Source organism: Empidonax traillii, unplaced genomic scaffold (assembly GCF_003031625.1).
Source record: "Empidonax traillii isolate 1590-97213 ecotype Southwest subspecies unplaced genomic scaffold, ASM303162v1 scaffold52:size1600334, whole genome shotgun sequence".
NCBI lineage: Eukaryota > Metazoa > Chordata > Aves > Passeriformes > Tyrannidae > Empidonax > Empidonax traillii.
In genome coordinates, this window is record NW_020955245.1 from 332,892 (window position 1) to 353,327 (window position 20,436).

General features: G+C 50.9%; 2 protein-coding genes across 2 annotated transcripts in view; both read right to left on the bottom strand.

Annotated features, from left to right (window-relative positions):
- Positions 1–28: 28 nt before the first annotated feature.
- On the bottom strand, positions 29–5,857 carry SNRPA1 (small nuclear ribonucleoprotein polypeptide A'). The gene is made up of 9 exons (XM_027879188.1): positions 5,707–5,857; positions 4,931–5,078; positions 4,350–4,428; positions 3,975–4,021; positions 3,185–3,287; positions 2,587–2,666; positions 1,241–1,316; positions 798–891; positions 29–191 (listed from the first exon to the last, which is right to left on the bottom strand). The coding sequence occupies exons 1-9, from the start codon at positions 5,786–5,788 to the stop codon at positions 133–135; spliced, it is 768 nt and encodes a 255-aa protein (XP_027734989.1). The 5' UTR covers positions 5,789–5,857; the 3' UTR covers positions 29–132.
- Positions 5,858–8,515: 2,658 nt separating this feature from the next.
- The window catches only part of PCSK6 (proprotein convertase subtilisin/kexin type 6), a 34,520-nt gene continuing 22,599 nt past the window's right edge, over positions 8,516–20,436 (bottom strand). Inside the window, exons 11-22 of the mRNA XM_027879191.1 lie at positions 20,356–20,436; positions 19,783–19,900; positions 18,699–18,887; positions 18,325–18,461; positions 16,228–16,407; positions 15,538–15,640; positions 14,788–14,984; positions 14,263–14,350; positions 13,127–13,218; positions 11,734–11,863; positions 10,624–10,736; positions 8,516–10,181 (exon numbers count right to left, since the gene is read on the bottom strand). Coding sequence (XP_027734992.1) covers positions 10,084–10,181; positions 10,624–10,736; positions 11,734–11,863; positions 13,127–13,218; positions 14,263–14,350; positions 14,788–14,984; positions 15,538–15,640; positions 16,228–16,407; positions 18,325–18,461; positions 18,699–18,887; positions 19,783–19,900; positions 20,356–20,436 — 1,526 coding nt within the window. The 3' untranslated portion in view covers positions 8,516–10,083. The remainder of the gene's footprint in view (positions 10,182–10,623; positions 10,737–11,733; positions 11,864–13,126; positions 13,219–14,262; positions 14,351–14,787; positions 14,985–15,537; positions 15,641–16,227; positions 16,408–18,324; positions 18,462–18,698; positions 18,888–19,782; positions 19,901–20,355) is intronic.

Sequence of the window (20,436 nt, forward strand, 5' to 3'; positions counted from 1 at the left end):
CCCCCGGAAAAGTTCGCGGCACTGCGGGGAGAAAAAGGGAGCGCTGGTTTATTGGACACCGAAATGTGCAGGGACGGGGGCGATGGGCCCAGAGCGGGGCGGGAAGGGGCTCCGGGGCAGCACCAGAGCCGGCTACGACCCGTTGGGCACCGTGTCCTCTTCCATTTCTTCTTCGCCGTCCTCCGAGGGGCCTGAAAGGACACGACAGAGTGTTAGGGCAGCTGCCGCAGGGACTGATGTTCTTTTCCCACCCTTCTGCACAGGAGGAGTAATAACGGTTACTAATAATACTAGTAATTATTAATTACCATTAATAACGGTTAATAATAAAAACACTAGGAAGGAAAATCCAAGCAGCAGTGACAAAGAGCAAACAGGTGACGTGAGGAGCCTGCTATGGGCTGTGCGTGCTTGGAGAGCTCCAGGGACCCACAGCCCAGGCACCGACACTTAGCACGAGTCCAGATGGACTTTGTAATTAATCTCATGTTTAAAAATATTTTTTAAGTATTTTTAAAATATTTTTTGGAGCTATCCAATAGAGTGAAGCCCCTTGTTTGGCACCTGCCCTGGAGGAAGTGCAGTAACAGCCCTGAGCTGCACTCGAGGCCAGGCAGATCCTACACCAATTAGGAGTCAGGGATGTGCTCCACAGTCCTTCTGATGATGGTTACTCTCATCTAAAATGAGCTTTTCAACTCCCAAAGCGTCCTTTTCTCGTAACTCCCTACTGAAATCACATAAACCATCAGAAGGTTGGATTCTGCTTGGGGAACGAGTAACAGAAGTGAAGTGACCTGATTTTCGCTCTCTGCCAGGGATCTGCCCAGCCTGCAGCAAACCCTTCAGCCTCTCCACCTCGGCCAGAGTCGTGGCATTTGCTATGGCAGTCTGAAAACAGACAGAGAACACGGTGAATCTTCACACTCAGCACCTCACTCTGCTCAGAATCAGCACAAGACACAGGTTTTGCTTCCAAGCTCCTACGAAAGTTCTACTAAATCCTAGTTCTAGAAAATTCTAAGTACAATCTTACTTCTCTCCTTATTAAACAAACTGCTCTCCCCTGGGAGATCTCTAAGCTCAAACTTTCATTTAAGTTCTCAAAAACAGGTATGTCAGTCAGAAGAAAAACTTCAGAAAAAGCACCTAAACAAAGTCAGGACATGCTGATCTGTCTGAACAAAGGAAACATTTGTTCAGTTTGGATCCACGACAGTTTTTCTCCTGACCCATTTACCTTAATTGCCTCCACGTCCCCTGGGGAGGGCCCAGTTTTCTTTTTGTCAGTTGGCAGACCAGCCCCGGGGTTGAAGCTTCAAAGGAAAAATAAAGACCAGTTAGACTTTTTGAAGAACAGGTGCTTCTCTAACTTGAAATGTTTCCAAACTGGGTTTGGAAGCATTTCATTCAATCAGGTGTAGTATCTTATCTTTGTTAACAAACTGATACAGTGAAGAATTGCCTCCTTCAGAAACACCAGCAACTTGTCCTGCTGTCCCATTATCCCCACCACCACCCTTTTCACCTGCTCAAAAAGAGAGGCAGAACTTAACTATTAATTAGGCAGTTGACAAAAGCTCTTTGCTTTGGATGTTGTTGAACACTCAGGAGGGTCTGCTGCCATTACAAAAGCAGGGTGGATAAGTAAAGAGTAACTGAAACTGGGTTTCCCATTCTCATGTGTCCAATGAGATACTGCAACAGAATATGTTAAAGCCTCTACTAGACTGGGTGTCATCTCAACACTCCAAAGGAAAAGGTTATTTGCTGCTGCTTTAAGGACAAAAAAAAAAAAATCTGTAGTATGTCAAAATAGAAAGAGCTGGAAAGGAATTCCTGGAGTGCTGACCCAGCACCAGAGTGCTGCAACCTCTCCTGCAGCTATGGAAAGGTTTCCTTCATGTTTATTGAGCTATTTAGTTCACTCAGCTGCTTGTTCTGAAACTACCACAGACCTGACACCCTTTCCACTCACAAACTAGAGCTGGAGTCCATCTATTAGAACTTGAAATGCCAAGTAAGTTCAAGATGTTTTTTTATTTAACTATGAATTTGAAATGCTGTTGCCACACATGATCTGAATTCTTACTTCCACATAGGCAGAATAAACAAAACATATGATGTACAACCTAGGAATGAAACTAAATAAACATATACTTGCAATAGCTTAACTAAAGATTTTCATCTGCATTTATCCTCATAACTCTGGTAGATATTATAGTTTATATTTCCTGGCAAAAGAAAAAATTTTAGTTACTAATTATCTAGGGGGAAAAAAAACCAAAATAGACTAAGGCCACCTCTCTACAGTTAAATAACAAAAAGAAAAAATAAAATTTAGATTTCCTGCTCATTGATTTCAACGAATCCACCCTGACCAAAGACCTCTTTCAAAGATATTCCTGGGACGCATTCACCACCATCCAAAACTCGGGGTGCTTGGACCAGGCACTTCTGGCTCCCAAAGCTTTCAAGGCATCCTGCCAAGCAGCTGATATTCCAGTTTTCTGCCTGCCACTGCACACAAAGGAGGTGGTGTTTCTGAAGGAGGATGCCAGTGTAAACTTGTGTATTTTATCTTACGTTTTTGCTCTCCTGGCAATATCCTTTGCAAGCTGTGCACCCCGTTTGCCCTTGAACATTTTCTCTGCCTCCTGTCGCTCCTACAGCGATACCACACACACAGAGTTAATTTGAGAACATCACAGTTTGCAAAGCTTCTGCCTTTGCCAAGAAAAGACACTTTGGCTCATCTTCATCACTGAAATCGGTACATGGGGGGACCAGACATAAGAACAAGCAGATAAACATTGCCCAAAAAACTCAAAGATGTATCAAGCTTGTGTTCTTAAAATTTAAACTCTTTCCCACACTCATCTTCACCGAGAGCTGAGGGCTCTGCTGTGATTGCTCATTTCTTTCTCTAGAGGTCTGTCTTCTACCAACCCCAGAGGGACAGAAAAGAATAACACTGAACAAAGGCAGTAAAAATTAATTACACATAATTAAATGGACTATACCCTTAACAGAATGAAACTGTGAAAGAAAACAAGGAGCGTGTTTTAAAGCCACTTAAAGAGTTTCAATAAAATTTACAGCTACGGCAAAAAGCTTTCTGTTAGTGAGGAATTTTTAAGAATGAAAAAAAAAAATGTGCTAAATCAAAAGAAAGCAGACTTACTTTGAGTTTCACTTTTTGAAAATCCAGCACTCTGACCTGGGGAACTTTATGGATTAGGTACAATCTGTAATGCTTCTTATTTGTTACAGGATTCCTTAAAACGCTATAAAGCAAATAAAGGTTATAAAGAAGTTCTTAATATAAGATATCTTAAAATACATTTGTAGTAAAATACATTAATATACATCGAAGTGCATTCATGTAGCTTTTGCTGTAAGACTACAAATAACACCGTTAAAAAAGTTCTTTGATATGATGGAGACTACAGTAAAAACTTGCACTTCATTAATAAGTAGATTTTGCTGAAGAAGGACATAAAGAACAACCTCAAAATAAGAATAAAAGCCCCAAACAAATAACTGAACCATCACATTTCCCACCTGGACACTGATCAACTGAAAAACCACAGAACAAACTACTTTTCTTCTTAGATCAAACGTAAGGTTACAGAAAAGTCCTTGCTTACACAGCTTAAAATAGTTTGGAACAACAGTTTAAACCTTTTTAGGTTTTTAAAGGTTTTTAAAGGTCAAGTTTACTTCAGCCCTTGCTGGTTTATAGAGATGTTACATCTCACTGGTCCAGCAGCACTCAGTGACATAAAGCCTCAGACATTAAATAGCAGATGTTTATGAAGCGCAGTGGAAACTTTAGTAATTCAATTTTTAGACATAAAGGATCTCTCACAGCTCATAAAAAGCAGAACATTCCAGGCCAAAGCAGAGAGCCAGGCCAGCAGCAGAGTTCAAACACCAGAGGAAGAGCAGCTTTTGTTTTCAGGGTTACATACCTCAGGTAAGTCAGTGATTTAATTGTTGCTAACGGATCCAGTTCACCCTGGGAAACGAGAGCACAGCCAGAAACTCTAAGTCCATTTAGTGAAAAAGCACATATTTGAAAACAAAGTTCCTGAACTCTTATCTATTTTAGAGATTAGTAAGAATGACTGCAAGTATTTTAACAGGAAACCCACTAAGCTTTGTGCAAGCTGCAGATCATGTTCCTTAAAGTATGTTCACCATTAACACCAAAGCCACATGATATTAACTCTAAAGAACCAACTATTACCAAAAGCACATGGCCCTACTCTCAGGAAAATGGTTAATTAGAAAGATAAAAATCGCAAATTTAAGCCTGTTTAGCTCTATCCTGCACCACAGCTTACCAGTTCAGCAATGTTGTTGTTGGTGAGAATGAGCTCTGTGAGGCTGGGCAGAGCCTGCTCCAGGTTCTCCCCAATCCGACTGAAGGACAACAAAAACCAAAGGTTTAATTTAGGTCAGGAATCGTCAGAGGTGAAAACACACACAAACATGACAAAACAGAGGGTCTCCCTGTGAAACAACCCAGCCTGGCACGGGCAGAAGTTTGGGTGAGCACCCACCACAACACTTTTCCTAACAAAGCTGGCAACAAATACCAGAGCACTGGGTGCAACATGGGATTTAAACCCATTCACTTGCAGGTATCCCTGTTTTCTTGTCTCTGCAGGGATGATTATAGAAATCTAAAGTTCTGGCCAAATTTCAAACTCTGCACCTCGCTGTCCTGGCTGAAAAACAAAGACTGACTCTTGCACTGAAAGAGGAAGGAAAATCAAAGAGGGCATATATAGGGCTTTTTTATTTTATTTCCATAAAACAAACACTTCTGCACCTGCCCAGCACTGACAGTCACACACATTTCTCTCCCAAGAGCATCTTCCTCTGCCCCAAGGTCCCACCTGGCCCAAACACAGCCCCTTACCAAATCCTGTTGTTGTTCATGAGCAGAGTTTTCAGCCTCCTCAGCAGGGGGAACCCATCCAGCTTCCGGATCTCGTTGTCAGAGAAATCAATAGCATCAAACTGGTCCAGGGTGGCTCCCAAGTTCTCAATCACGGGGATTTTGTAGCCTGGTGAGAGAGGGCAAGGCAGGGATCAGGTGGTGCCCAGAGCAAAGCAGAGCCTGTGGGGGGCACGTCTGGATGGACCGAGGATGCTGATAAGTCTCAGCCAAAACACCTCGGGGTTGACTCCTCCACACCACTCACAGACCAAACATTCCCTCTCAAACAACAGCCCCTATGGCTCTTTCAATCCCTCTCCCTCAGCAAAGACCCCGAGCCCCTCCCTGTACGTGACCCCCCACCCTTGCAGCGCATCCCTCGTGCTGGGGGCACATCCCACCCCCTCCACCGCACCCTCCTCCCACATTTACCCCAGCTTCCCCTCCCTGGGGGCTGGAACGAGATAATTAAATCCCCCCCCCAACTCAAACGGCCCCGTAACTCTGATCTCCCCCCTCACGCCTCCCCACGTTCCCCCGACACTGGAGCCTCTTTAACCCCCCCATCCCCAACCCCACGGACACCGCAGCCCCCCCCCAACAACCTCCTCGACCTGCTGCGGCGCCTCCTCCCACGGAAACCCCCGGATCATCCCCCACAGACCCGCCCAGGCCCCACCAGCGACCCCCCAAGCCCTCAGCCCCCCGCCCGAGCAGGCCCTTCTCCGGGCACAGCCCCCGCCGGGCCCGCGCACCGCGCAGGTCGAGCTCCCTGTCGCGGACGGCGTTGGTGTACTGCGCCGCCTGCTCGATGAGCTCCGCCGTGAGCTTCACCATCGCGACAGCCCCGCGACAGCCCCGACAGGCCCTGCACACCGCGACAGGCCGCGCGCGCCGCCTCAGGACACCGCGCCGAGCGCCGAGCACCGAGCGCGCCCAGGCCGAGCGGCCGAGCGCCGAGACAGCGAGCGGCAGGGACCGCCCCGGCCCCGCCCCGGGAGGGGACAGACCCCCCCAAAAAAACACCTCGGAGACAGACACCCCCCAAAAACACCTCGAAAATCACCGCCGTCTTCTCTGGGCTGGCACAGACACTCCGATACCCCCCAATGCCCCATCTCAGGCATCCCCCTCATCTCCGGGGTGACACAGGCTCCCCCCAGTACTCCCCAAAACACCCTCCCCGGGGTGACACAGACCCTCCCAGTATCCCTCAAAATCAGCCCTCATCCTGGTGCCTGAGCCATGGATCACCAAACTCGTTAGGGACGCGGCTTTGCCATCTGCAGTGCCCTAAAGCAGCACAAAAATGCCACCAGAGGTTCCCTCCCGACTTCTTGAGTCTCCAGGCACGGATTTATCCACAGAAATCCAGGCGGAGCGGGCTGGGAACCTGCCTCACGCAATGACTGGCAGCAAGTGGGCTGCTTCCCTTCGGGCACAGCTGGCTCCTGTGTGCTCAGCCCATGGAATTCTGTGTCCCATCACTTGCTGCTCCCCTCCTGCCATACAGCCAGGACAGTGTCCACAACAGCCACGGCTCTGGGTGCTTTCCCTCCCCCCAAGCAGCAGCTCAGCCTTTGCTCCTGGACATCACCTTGCCCATAAGCACCTTCCCCTGCAGCTTTTGGGGCAGTTGCTCTGTCACTTCCACAGGAATTCCCGGTCTCAGAGGTGCCGTGATGGGCTGGGAACGTGACACAGGCTATGGCATGGCATCCACCCTTTATCTGTGAGGTGAAATGTGCTTTCAGATGTCACTACACCCCCTTTACCTGCTTTAGGAAGCAAGGAAGAGCTGGGAGTAGGGCTAGGGGAGGGAAGGATGTTTTTCACAAGCCGTGACATTTCCGTGAATCCAGAGGATGTGATAATAGGTTAAACACTGCAGCCACGCTTGGCATTGCAGAGTGATGGCTCACACTTTTCCTTTGGGAGCATTTGGAGCATCACCCTGAGCGTGAGCCTGGCTCCTTCCCCAGGACTGCGGCGTCAGAGGGGTCAGCCGGGGCCAGGCAGCTCCTGTGCTCCCTCCTGCAAAACCCCTCACTAAAGCTCTTCGTGCAAGCACGTAGAGCCAGGCCATGGTAACATCTGCATTTGTTTAAAAGCAGTAAGAGAACAAGAACAAGAGGGAGCTGTCACAAGAAAAGCCCAGGAATTAGCAGCGCTGTTGTACGTGACTCAGGCATCATGCGGTGGGAAAGACAACAGAGTCTTTAGTCATTTCAGGCAGTTGTTAAAAGGAGACTCTTTTCAGCCTTCTGGAAAGCAGGTCCTGCCTCTGACAAGGCCAAAGAAAACAGGGGCCTTTCTCCCCTCAGCACAATGCAGCTGTTTTGCCTCAGCCCCACAGCCGTGGTGGAATTGGAATCGCGAGCAGACGGGTTCTGGGGCTCAGATGCTTCACAAGAGCCCTCGACAGCCCTTCCCTCGCAATGGAAAGTCAAAGCAATGGTTTTTAAGATGTGTGTTCCCCACCTGCCAACTGCACAATGGCAGATGGCCGTGGCTACAGCCTCACAGCCAAGCAGCAAGCGAGGAGTCAGGCTGCACTAAGATCCTCCAGAAAACAGCTATTATAGATTTAGCTTTGGTGCCAGGAGACAATAGAGAAATGAGCTTTAATAAATTGCCTAAATATGCATTTATCTTGAAGACACAGCCACTTTGATCCTCTGAGCACACCAGAGCCAGACTTAAAATTGCTCCAAGCGAGTATTGCAACAGCTTGGAGAAATAATCTGAATTTTATTACTTTACAAGAATGATTTCTGAGGGAAAGGCTGGAAGCTGATGTTGTTGCATAAACTCGATGTGTAGAATTTGTTTCTCTTTCCCTGGCAGGCTGGAAGGCAGCAGAAAGTAGGATAAAGCTGAGGCTGCTGGGGACTGGTCATCTTAAATTGCATTGCTTCTCCCAGTGTGTATTTTAAGTTATGCCAAGGATATAAGAGTAAACATTTTCCTTTTTTTTTTTTTTTTTTTTTTTTTTTTTTTTTTTTTTTTTTAGCATTTCAGTACATCTAAACATACCAGCAAGCAGTATTTAGAGGCAGGCTTCTGTGAGCCAGAGAACTGAAAGGCTGACACAGTAATCCTGACCCACAGCTCCTGTTTTCTGACTGAGTAACACAGCAACAGAAATGAAGTTTGGTATTTTACAACCACAGGGGCAGAAGACAGGAGCATTTCACCCCAGTCCTGACCTCTGGTTTGGCCCAAGACCGAAAGGGAAATCCTCAAGCAAAAGAAGGAATCCTCGTACGTGATTAATTCCCATTTATCATCTGATAAATGTGAAGACCCACAAGCTGCAGGAGCCCACAGTAGCATAACTCTGAGGGAGGATCTTCCCTTGTGGAGGGCTCCATTCTTTTCTTTTTGTCAGACTTAAAAAGCTCAGTTCCAGATACCCAGACACTACCCTGGGCACTTGGCCCATGCTTAAACATTGCAAAACCAACACGACAAACAAAAGGCTCCGCAGCTCCCTCCATTCCCCAACACACCACTGGCTGGGAGGGCAGCTGCATGAACTTGGAAAAAGCACAGATTCACTTGTCAGGGGAGATCAATAGTTTATTAACTTAAAAGGTCAGTTCACCAAAGCTCCATCTTTCCTTGGGTTTGGCCCAGGCAGGTGAGGACCGGTGGTGGTGTGGCTTTCCCCTCCTCACCTGGCTGAGGTGAGCTCTAGTGGGTGAGCCCAGGCAGGGCACGTGTCACTGCAGCTGAAACCAAGCAGGGATTATCCCAGCTCTGTGAGGGACCGGTGACAGTTCATACTGAGGATTTCACTGGCAAAAGGTTTAACTCATAAAAACTATTAACAATGAAAATCAGAACATGCAGCGTAGGAAAGAGTGTTTACATACGTCTGGTGCAAAGAGTGGCTTTGCAGGGTCAGAGAGGAGAAAAGGAGAAGGAAAAAGACACAAAGAGGTACCCCACTCCCATATAAAAAATAGTCCACAGAGAAAAAACAAGGATTGTATAAGTTATTTTTTAAAAATCTGTAAAACAACATAGCCAAGGATATTTTAAACACAATTATATAAACACCACATGACTTACTATTAAGAGAGAGCATGAAAAGGTTTGTTTCGGGGGAGGGTTTTGTAGAATTAAGTTTCCTGTCTGGATCCCCGGAATGTCTCATTTGGGAAATAGATGCCCAAGAAAAATCGCTGCCATCAACAGGAGGATTTTGTGAGAGAGAGGGGTATACCCAGCAAAACAGGGGAAAGGATGATGACACAAAATGCCAGAAGAGATTAACTGGGACAGCATCTCGTTTAGAGGAAGGATCTAGCTCATTCCAGAACTGAATTCATCAGCAGCTTACTCGCAGTTCCAGGAGGGAAATACATTTCGCGGTAAGGCTGGTCTGTGTGGACAAACCCCCCCCCCCCCAACATCCCTAAGACCCCCTGTAGGCACACGGGTTTTGCCTGCCTGCAGTTCCCTGCTGGGCTGACACACCTGCAGAGCCACGTGGGTCAGCTCTCGCTTTGGTCCTCAAACCTCCAGTTTTTTATTGCCCCGGCCAGAGGGAAACAGCGACCGACCGAATCCGAACAGGAATTCCGGAGGGGGCTGCGAGGGCACCGCTCCGGAACCGCCTGGTTCATCGTTTGACCTATGTACAGAACCGCTGGCAATGCAGGTTTGTGCCGGCTGTTCACCTGGCAGAAAAGGGTACTGAAAAGTGAGCCCCCAAATGGCTCTTCCCTCGCAGGTGTGGAGTCCCGCATCCCTCGCGGCGAGGGCTCCCGCCGGCCGCTCGGAGCGGGCGGGTCGGTAGGATTTCTGCGAAGAACCAAGCGTGTGTACATGGATCATGCATCAGTCCCTGCTCACGAGGAGTGTTTGAGAGTATTAATATCACCGCTTGTCTGCTGCTCCCGGGACGTGATCACTCAGGGTACGATCCGATCTCTGCTTAACATATCGCTATAGAAACGCGCTGACAGTGATATTAAAGCTATCAAACTTAGGAGCGAAATGCTTGACAGCACCATGTAAACTCTCCCAAAGCTGAAAAAATAAACTTTTTTTTTTGTCCTAAACATTTGGCAAAACTGGGCTGGCAGTCGGTGGAAGTCCTGGGTGGACGCAGCCGCTGAACTTTACCCGGCCATAAGACACGTCTGACAGCAGAACTGCACAAACAGCTTCTTTTCACAGAGCTTGTTTGATTTCACCATCTCACAGAAAGTCTTGTCAGCTGGGAGGCCGAGGCGAGGAACAAGAGAAAATGAGAGCAGATTAACATTTTAAACAAACAAACATTGCACGTAACAGGCGGTGCAGTTCGTTCCAGTGTTTGGGGAGAGAGAATTGAAAAGGAGTCACTTTTTAAGGGCATCTTTCACGTGGTTTTAATGAAGGAATAAAGGAGCTTTGCAGCGAGTGGGAGAATTAGCCCCAAGACTTTAAACTATAACGAAATACAAACGCTTGGATGTGTTTGAGCAACAGGCAGATATCCAGCAGCAATGCTAGTTGAGCCACCTGCCCACCTCAGCTGGAGCCCAGCCCGCTGCAGCTGTGCCCCAGCAAGCCCAGGAGCTCCAGCACTTTTGGCTTTACACGGTGAAGGGAATCCCCCAAACCCCTCGTTTTTGCCACCAGGGAGGCACTGCGGTGCCAGCAGTTCTGCCACTTACCGTTGGTGCAGGTTTCATTTGTTACACAGGAGCCACCCAGGAGGCTGAAACCTTCCTTACACCGGAGGCAGTTTCCACTGGAGCCCTCGCAGGCTGAGCAGTGATCGTCACACCTGGGGACAGAGACCCTGCTGTGGCCTGAACCATCAGCACCCCGATCTGGCCATCTAAAACAGGCTGTCAGCCAGAAAAGGTGTGTGCCAGTACTGTGACATGCAGACCGAACCAGAGGATGTGGAAAATGGCAAATCTGAACCTCGAAAAGCTGTTGAAGCCTGAGGAAAATGGGCTCAGTGGTGCCAGCTCAATGCCTAGTGACATCCCAAAGGCTCTCGCCTTGCTGGGAAGATTTAGTGGGACATGAACCTCTCCTCCCAGCAATGTCAGTTGGGAAAAGGACTGTGAGGGGAATCTGTGCTGCTCCCATCCTTTTGTTCAGGAAGAACAGCCCAGCAGCTGTGCCCCCTGCCTGGAGACAGTGGCTTGGTGAGATGGTACCTGAAATCCCTGGGAAGGGATGCTGGTCCCTTGTTCCTCCCTGCTGGAGAGCCAGCGCAGCTGAGTGAAACCCCAGGCAGGCAGGGACTGTGTTGTGTGCTCCCAAGTCACCTTTAATCCTTCCCTTTCGTGCTTGCTTTAACGAGGCTGAATCCACTCCCACTCCCCACTTGAAGAGCAGATGCCGGAGAGTGGGAGCAAATTGCTGCCTCCCGGCACCTCCCGGTCTCCCGCACGCAGCCCCTGCTGCTGGGCCAGGGAGTGGGGAACGCTCCTCAGCGTGGCCACGGGGCGAACGGAACAGCTTTAATTGAAAGCTCCAGTATTTACCCAAACATTACCGTTCCTCCCACACCTCCTCCAGAGAGCCCGGGGCCGGGGCTGAGCCCCTTCCACCGTAGCCCTAAGATACCTTGGCTGGCTCCAGTGGGGAAGCTCTTAAATCCACAGGGCAGGGGCGTGTGGGGTCCAGCCCCACAGCTGCCCTGGCTCCCTAACCCGTATTTTAATCTTCCTAGCAAAGAGCTCCAGCTGTGAGCTGTTTCTGGCATTCCTTTATCATTGCTGACAGTGCTCCCCCATCGGGGGGTGCACCCCGGGGTGGTTCCGTACCTCTTGCAGACCTTGTTGGGCAGCCCGTGGCTGTCGGCAGGGTAAAAGCCCTCACGGCAGGCGGGGACGCAGCGCCAGTGGGGTGCAGGGCCCTCGGGGGTGCAGGGGGTGCAGTCCTCCTCTCCTGGCCCTGTGGGGACAGGGAAGAGGGCAAAACAGCATGTGGGTGATTTTGGAGACAGTGCAAGTATGGCCATAGCCCCACATAAGACGGGGGGCACCAGTTTGGCTCTGCCTTGCTCCTGAACAAGGTGGTTTTTGTATCACCAGCCTCCAGCATATCTGCTTGGCTCCCAACCCAAAAACCTCAGCTTCCATCCCAAAAACCTCAGTTCCCACCCCAAAAATCCCAGCTAGGACTCAGTGTCTGTCCTTGTGCAGGGCCAAGAGTCGGCTGCCAGGGCTCACACCAAAATCCCCTCAGGGCCATGAGCCACCACTCCCAAGCATGCACTGCTTTGGGGCTTCCCACCCTGTGCAGAGTGGAAAAGGAGATGCTAAACTGGGCTGTGGAGGAGCTGGAGGAGGGAAGGGCTTGGGACAAGAGCTGGGAAAGCAGAGGACCCCACTCTGACGCCCGCACATTGTGGCTGGACAGCAAACTCCAGTGATGGAGGTGGTATCATTAGAGGCCGTCCATGCACCAGGCTTGAGAAATGGTTATGCAGCAAAAGGAGACGAGAAAGGGTTGGAAAAATAATTGTGGTGAAGTACATTTACACTGACTGGAATAAGAATTAGAAGGGAAGTAATTTTCTTATGGGATTAAGAGCCCGTTCCCTTCCACACTTGCCAACAAGATCAATAAATATTTTGGATTTGGTCTACGGAAATTGCCCATGTATGATAGAAGAGGTTCACGCCACTGAACATGAATTGTCTAGAGATCATATTATCATCAGATCTATGATGATTTCGAGGGCAGGCGCAAACATTAACAATGGAAAATAATTGGACTTGCAAGAAGCAAGAAAGGCAGGATTTAAAGGGAACGGGGAGAGGCTTTGGGCAGCTGGGGGAAGGCAGCAATGGCCAGCCCAGCACCGAGGGGCAGCCGGGATAACACGCCTCAGCTGCCTGACATTTTTATCCGCTGCAAACCCATCCTCCATCACTCCGAGAGGGTTTTATGGCCTCCCCCGCAACCTTATTAAACTAAAGCACCTGGCTTCGGGGAGATCGGGAAATAAAAAACGGCTCCAATAAAAATGCAAAAACTCCCTAAAAACCTCTCCAGTGTGAACACATGCACTGTGGGATGTGCTGGAGAGTTGGGATTGCTTCCCCTGCAGCGCGCTCTGCCTTGGCTCGGGGTGGATATGGTGGGTATTTGCTGCTGATGCACGAGGGTTTTGGGGTTTTGCGTGGGGATGCTGTGGGGTGAAGGATGTACCTGTGCTGGCGGGGCAGGTCTCGCAGCGCCGGGGCTCCCGGCTGAGGTACATGGCAGGCTGGCACTCGGGCACACAGCTCTCTCCTGCCAGGCTGTTGGGGAAGCAGAGAGGGTGTTTGCACCCAAAGCTGTGGGCTCTGGGGACTCAACACAGCCCATCCCCAACTCCACACCCCCCAGTGTCCTACGGCAGCCTCAGCCTGCAGCGTGTCAGAAAGCCAGCCAGCGCTTCAGGAGAAATTAAAGTCCTGCCTGGACCAAAGGGATGGCTGTAGGTTCCTTAATTAACAATCCAGGAGGAAATAAAATTTTTTTTTCCCATGGGCAGCCAGCCAGGCTCTCCCAAAGACCTTTTGCACCACTGAGGCTCCCTGGAATCAAAGGAAATTGGTTCAGTGCCGTGGCTGGGCCGGTGCTGCTTCACCATGGCAGGGATGATTTGAAGTCCTGGCTTAAAAGGATATTGAACAATAAAAAACAAGCGCCGTGCGGATTATGTCTGACAAGTGCCTCCACTTGTGCTTTTCTGAGGGAGTAGAAAATCTTTTGGCTGTGGGAATTTCTTTGTCTGAGTGAGCCCCACTGCTACACCGTGGCTCTGACTCACAGTGCCTGAACACTGCGAGCTGCTGTGGGATCATACTCCCATGGGCAGCTGGGGATGGAAAACAGCTCCTCCCTAGCGGAGCTCTGCATCCCACAGGTGCTGTGGGGCCAGCGGCAAAGGCAGCCGGTGTTCCTCACGGGGTCAGGGCTTCCCTGCCTGCACCAGCACTGCTGGGAAACCACCATCCTATGCTATTCCCACTCAGCAGGTATATTGGATACAATTTTCAGCATGGATGAATCTGAGGGAAGGGTTTCTGCACTTGCAGGGATTGTTCCCAGCCTGCCTGGCACAGCTCAGCCTGGTACCGGCCCTACACAGCACTTACCCACCACCCTGGCAAGAGCTGCAGAAAAGGAAATTAAATTTAAATAATGGTTTTCAGCTAAGAAAGGGACGCTAATCACTACCTAGTACCATGGAAGCAGGATCTTGGGTCTTTAACTAACTCACTCTCTAATTTCCCATCGGAAATCCCAAATTTAAACTAATGCTGCAGGTATAAACTCATCCCGTGCTGGTGTTTTACCTGAATCCCTCTTTGCATGCGGTACATTTGTCTGCTTCGCCAACACATTTTTTACAGCTTTGATGACATTTCAGACAGCGTTTCTGACCTTTCAAAAAACAAAGCAAGGCAGGGAGAAAAAAATGCGGACAGTGATTTGCAAGCAGCAGTCAGAGCTGTAAAACCCCACTGCACCCCAGCGCCAGCTCCCCAGGGAGCGGAGGCACATCCACCCCAGTGGATCCCTGCTATTGCAGGTGACCTTATCTGTCACTGCTTGCTAAGAAGAAATACACTTTGCAAGCAACCGGGATCATTAATTACAGTCTCGTAATTAAGAGCCGAGTCGAGCACCTCTGCTTCGCACCGCCCTCTGAACACCCAGAGGTTTTGCCTCCTCCCTTCACCGTGCAAAGTGTGCCAAGGGGGAAACTCAAAACCCAATACTCAAAAATCAAGGCGTGTTCTCCGCCCGTGGCGCTTAAAAATAGAAGCAGCCCCTGCACATCCTCGTGCTGCAACTTGCAAGTGATAAAACATCCTTACGCTCCTCGGCGTAGAAGCCGGTGGGACACAGCACCACGCAGGTGTTCATCTCCTGGTGGTGGTAGAGGTTCCTCTTGCAGGCCGTGCACTGGGTCGGTCCCCTCCCGAGGCAGCGCTCGCAGCCCTTGTAGCACCGGCGGCACCTCCGGGCGCCTTTGTCCCCAAAAAACCCCGCGGGGCAGGAGCTCACACACATCCTGGGGGAGGAACAGAGAGCACCCGGGCTTTGGTGCCACCTCCCGCCTCAGGCACCTGCTGCCTGTCATCCCCTCACCCGCAGCATTTTGGGTGTCGCCCAGCCTTGGAGGCGATTTGGGCTTGTTTATTTCTTATTCGTAAAATCTAGAGTGTCTTGAAAGTCATGGGTGTGTAATACAGAGTCAGGGACTCTCTTGTCCCAGCTACAGGTAAACCTTTCCTGTGCCAACCCAAGAGACTGAGGAGCAGAAACCCCAATTCCAAAAGTGATTTGTAACCTCAGCTAGTTGTCCCTTGGGCATGGCTAACCCCAGCTGGTGATGCCAGTCCTTCTTCCCCAGCATGATTACACGGCCAGGGTCCTCCAGGGCTCTCCAGCACTGTGCCCCCCACCCCACTGTCCCCTAATCCAAGGCAGGGACCCCCATACCTCCTCCTCCATCCATTTTATCTCTCACATCTTTCTCTGTGCACCCACACTGAGGTGCAAGACCTGGGGAAAGGTGTTGCTGCTGCCCAGGGACCTCATGGGGACACCCCACCACCCCTCACCTGCCAGTTTTCACGCTGCCCAGGCTGTAGTGGATGCAGTTCAAGCACTGGTCGGCGTTGGGGCCATCACAGCCCTGGTCGCCACACTCAGGGTGGCACGGACCTGGGTGGGGAGAGACTGGTTCAATGGGAGCAGAAGCTGAGCATCCCCCAGAGCCCACTGCCAGGATGTCCTGAGCACACCCTCCCTGGACTGACAGATGCTGGGAAAGGGCTGGAAACCCTTCACCTAGCTTATCCTATACCTATTATATTACAAATTTTATCACATCTATGCTATGGAGCTGCAGGGCTCTGGGTGCTCATCTCTCCTGCAGCTCATCCTTCCCTGTAAGAATCCCACCCAGCCACCCTCTGGCTGAGCACTGGTGCAGAAGTAGTTTTAAAAAAATGACCTGCCCCTCAGAGATCAGCAGGGACACCCACCCCTGCCCATGGCAGAGGAGGGAAGGTGGGCAGAGCTTTTTTTACCCCTCAGACAGCTGCACCACCAATTTGTGGCGGGAGCGCTGGGATGGGGCGTTTTTCTACCTTCTAATTTCACCATCCTGCTGGCCACAGGCACTGCTCCTCCCAGCCTGCCTCAGCCCCAGGCAGGATCAGCCCTTGTGGCTCCCCCAGTTTATCAGGGTTTGTATTTTCCCAGGCACTTTGGGGGGGGACAATGTGGCAGCTCAAGCTGACACTTACCCGCATACTCCTCCTCCTCCTCCGCCACCTCCACCTGGCTCTGCAGGAAGGCGGCTCTTGATGGCTCCATCTCTGATGTTGGCACTTCCAACAACCTCCCACGGGACTGGGGCCCACCCAGTGCAGTGTAGGGATGCTCAGCTGTCCCGTAGAAGATGAGGCTCCATTCCTTCAGCTTCCCTGTGGGGCAGGCACAATGTCACCCATCCTGCTCCCTGTCTCGCTCCGCCCTGCGGGACCCAGTTTTGGGGGAAGCAGGAAGAGCGTGGACTGGACCATCAGGGCATCACCACTGGCACAGCAATGCAGAAGAGCAAACAGTGAACACCCAGAGGTGCTGAGGAGCCCCTGAGCTCCCAGCCCACACAAAAGCAGCTGTTTAAGGCACCTACAAGGGATTTTTAATTCTATAAATCCTCTGACGAACTGCAGCAACACCATAGCCTTCATGTCCAACACTGGAGAGAGCCAGTAACTTTAAAAGCTACACAATAGAGGATTATTTCTGTCTGACAAAAGCTGCCTGGCACACACTGGATTATTTCTTGCTGTTGTTGCTCCAGCCACCCCTTTGCCTGACATATCAGAGGTCTGAGCTTGGCACCCCTTGAGACACCGTGGGAGCCACCAGACTGTGGTGCACCTGGTAGGACCCCCCCAGGGCCTTATACCCACACCAAGACCCTCCACGATCCACATGGCTTTGGGGAGGGAGCCCAAAAATGCTGCTGCTCCTTTCCAAGGCTGTTTTTCTTTCAATTCCCCATCAATGCAAGTCACTTCATGCCCGCGGCGTGCTCGGCTTTAACTCTTAATCCCTGCGCTTCCAGGAAGGGCTTAAAATTTCCAATACCCAAATCCCTTGGCTCTCCCCAAGGGATGAGAGGACACACCTGCTGCACTGAGCAGCGACAGCGTGCAGCCTGCGAGGCAGCTCAGCCAGGGAAGTGCTTCCACCGAAAGAATTAAATTTGCTTTAAATCTAAAATATCCCGTGTGAAGAAAGCCCGGGCTGCATGGGGCTCACATGGGGATGCAGCAGTGCCAGCAACAGGACACCCATATTATTTAATTGGTATCAACTAATTTAAGTGTATTAAATTAACATTTAATACCAGTTTCTGCTATGAGCTGGGAGCATCTTCCCTCTTTTTCCTCATGCTTTGCCCTCTCTGCTTCAAACCAGGTGCAGACCCTTTGAGGGGGTGACTTAACGCGCTCCTTTTCATTTCATTTTGCCAAGCCAGGTAAAGCTGAGCCTGGATGCCCTTGAGGGTCTCAGAAACACCCACCACAAACTGGGGAAAAATCAGCTCCGTGGGCGCTTTGCTGCCGCTCTCCAAGTTCAAAAGATTTTGGGTGAAGGCAGCAAACAGAAACACTTTGTGCTCAACGAACGAACCCCCACGTGCACCTCCTGCTAGAAAGTCGCGTGGGAGAAATTTTTTTAATATACTCCTGGCTTCCTATCAATGATTGTGTGGATTTAAAACCCCCACAACACACGCCAGCCCCGGGCAGGATTCTTCATGCCCTGCTGCCACCAGCCAGCAAGGCGGCTGCCCCTTCCTGGTGGGGCCAGATCCTGCCAGCACGGCTCCTTTGCTGGGAGCAGGCGGCCAAACCAGCGAGCAGGGGGGACACAGGGACATGCAGGGGGTCAGGCTGAGCCCAGCCACCCCCTGCCAGCACAGTGGCAGCCTGGGGAGGATGTCAGTCTGTCTGCAGCCTGAGGGGCACGGTCCCCTTGCGCCGTTGCACAACCAGCCCACGCGCCAGATGTCCCAGCAGTGAAGCAAAACAAACAAACAACAATTACAGCTCTTGGGTTTCCTCCTTTTGACTCATTACGGTTTAATTTTGGAAACCTGGCTCTCGGGTGCAGCAAGTTCTGCTGCTGCTGCTGCTGGGAGAGAATCCACTCAGCCAGACCGGCAGCCTCCTGTGTTCAGGGCTGATGTTTTATCCCCACTTTTGAGAAATCTGGGCAATATCATTTTGCTGGAGACCATAAAAACTCACAGCAAAAGATACAGCCAAGTGAAATAGCCTGAAATAGGGAGCCAGAGGAACTGGTGGGCCCTGGGGGGTCCTTACCTTGCACGGCAGGGTTGCGCACTTGGGATGGCGTGTCGTGGATCTCCAGGGTCCACTCCCCTGCTGCCCGCTCCCCCCAGCAGTGCACGGTCATGAACTCCCAGCCCTTGAACCCCTCGTTGGAGTGGTCGAACACCCTGCAATGGTAATGCCACACACCAAGAAATGAGGCTTCGGATGTTGGATTTTACCAGAAAAGGTAGACAGGTGATTAGGATTACGGTTAGGATTAACAATTCCTTGTACACACCCACCCTTGCATGGAGCCATTCTTCAGCTGAGACCTGGGCGTGCCCCCAGCTTCCCAAAAAACCCTGAGGAAACTCGCAGCAACCCCCCCTCAAAGGACACATCCCGGCTCCGGCTGCTCTTACCTCCTGGCGAGGAGCTGCGACCTGGTTCCTGCTGGAGACACGAGGCTGATCTGGAGGTCTCCCCGACGCGGGTGGGAGATGCTGAGCCTCACCACGACGTGCTCCAGGTACAGCACGTGCTGGTCACGGTGCTCGGCGCAGCCGCTGCTCAGGGTGCTGGCGCGCAGCACGTGGTCGGCTCGGATGTACCTGCCGGGGGACGGGCAGAGAGTCGTCATGGGGACAGATCCCAACAGCATGGACACCCAATTATATCTGAACTGCCTCACAGCAAAAATTATCTCCTCCTCCATTGCAATTCCCAGTGTCCCAGCACGGGAATTTGCTGAGTTGCTGAATAGGGTTGAACTGCTCCGAGGATCTGTTCCTTATGGGCTGCAAGGGCACTGCTTTATTATAATTAGCAATGCAGTGCTCCTCTTTGGGCTGTAATTAGTGTCTGTATCAGATAAATAGCCTCATGAACACACTTGGCTCCACATTCTTCCTTTTTTGCATATGCAAGTCTTCCAGAGACTTTTCTGATTAACAACTCTCTCGCTCTACAGCCAGGCAGTGGTAAATCAGGAGGGTCCATTTGGTCAGATCCGTGATGCCACTCTTTAACCCAGCAGGGACTGACCTACCAAGGATGAGATTTGAACCTGGGACCAAATTCAAAGAGACCTCAGATACCAGCAATTTTGAAATCTTTGCAGCAAAGCACCAGTTTTTGGTCTCTTCAATCGAAAATGTTTGATGGAAGAGGGTGGAGAGACCCAAGACATCACTGCTCATGTAGGACCCAGCAGGCAAGTTGGGTTTGGTCTCTCAGTGTCAGCCCCCAAAAATTCCATGCTGATCACCCATCTGGGAAGTGAAAGTGGATGGTGTGGATCACTCTGACCATAAAATCCATGAACACCATCTTGTCTGCCCCATGGACTTGTCCCAGCCACCCTGATTCCTAATTTCCTTTTCCAAATGTTGAGACTGGAGCTGAGCCTTTGCATTGCAAGAGCCAGCTCCCTCAACATTCCTTCCAAGCATCTGCATGCACTGGGAGGGCATCCCACTCCACCCCACCCCACCCCACCACACTCACTTGGGCACCCTGTCCAGGCTTCCCACGCAGACATGCTGGGGAGGAACCATCTTCCACTTCTTGGCTTCCACCACAATAGCGTCAGCATCCACCAGCCCAAAGCCATATAGATGGCTAACTGGAAAGAGAGAAGACTCAGAAATCCACTGCCTTCCAAGCAGGGCTCAGGAGCTCCTCTTCAGCGCTTGGTGGAGCATCCTTCAACCATGGAGGAAGGCACAGAGTTGACTCCATTGCTTCAACACACAGAGCTCATCACTCTGTTCAAGTTACACCCCAAATCCACATTGGCACCATGGAAAACCCATTGCTGGGAGCAAGAAACACTCCAGCTCAGGAGAGCCTCCACCAAACAAGGCTTCCAAACCTCCACCAAGCAAGAGTTCCAAGCACTTCACCCATGAATTACTGCCCTCTCCTCCCCCCATTTAACAGCCTGCTGGTGGGAGCCCCCAAGGAAGCCGACAGTGGCCGCACACGGTTAATCCTCCTCATAAACAAAGCTCTGGAGACCTTTCTTTTCCCTTGGTTGTCCCTTTTCACCGTGCCACCTCCACCCCCACCTCCTCTCACCTTTATGCCCCGCGCCGTTGGTCTTCCAGTCGGGCGCTCGCAGGTGCCCCGGCCGCGAGGTTTTGACCAGCAGGTGCTGGA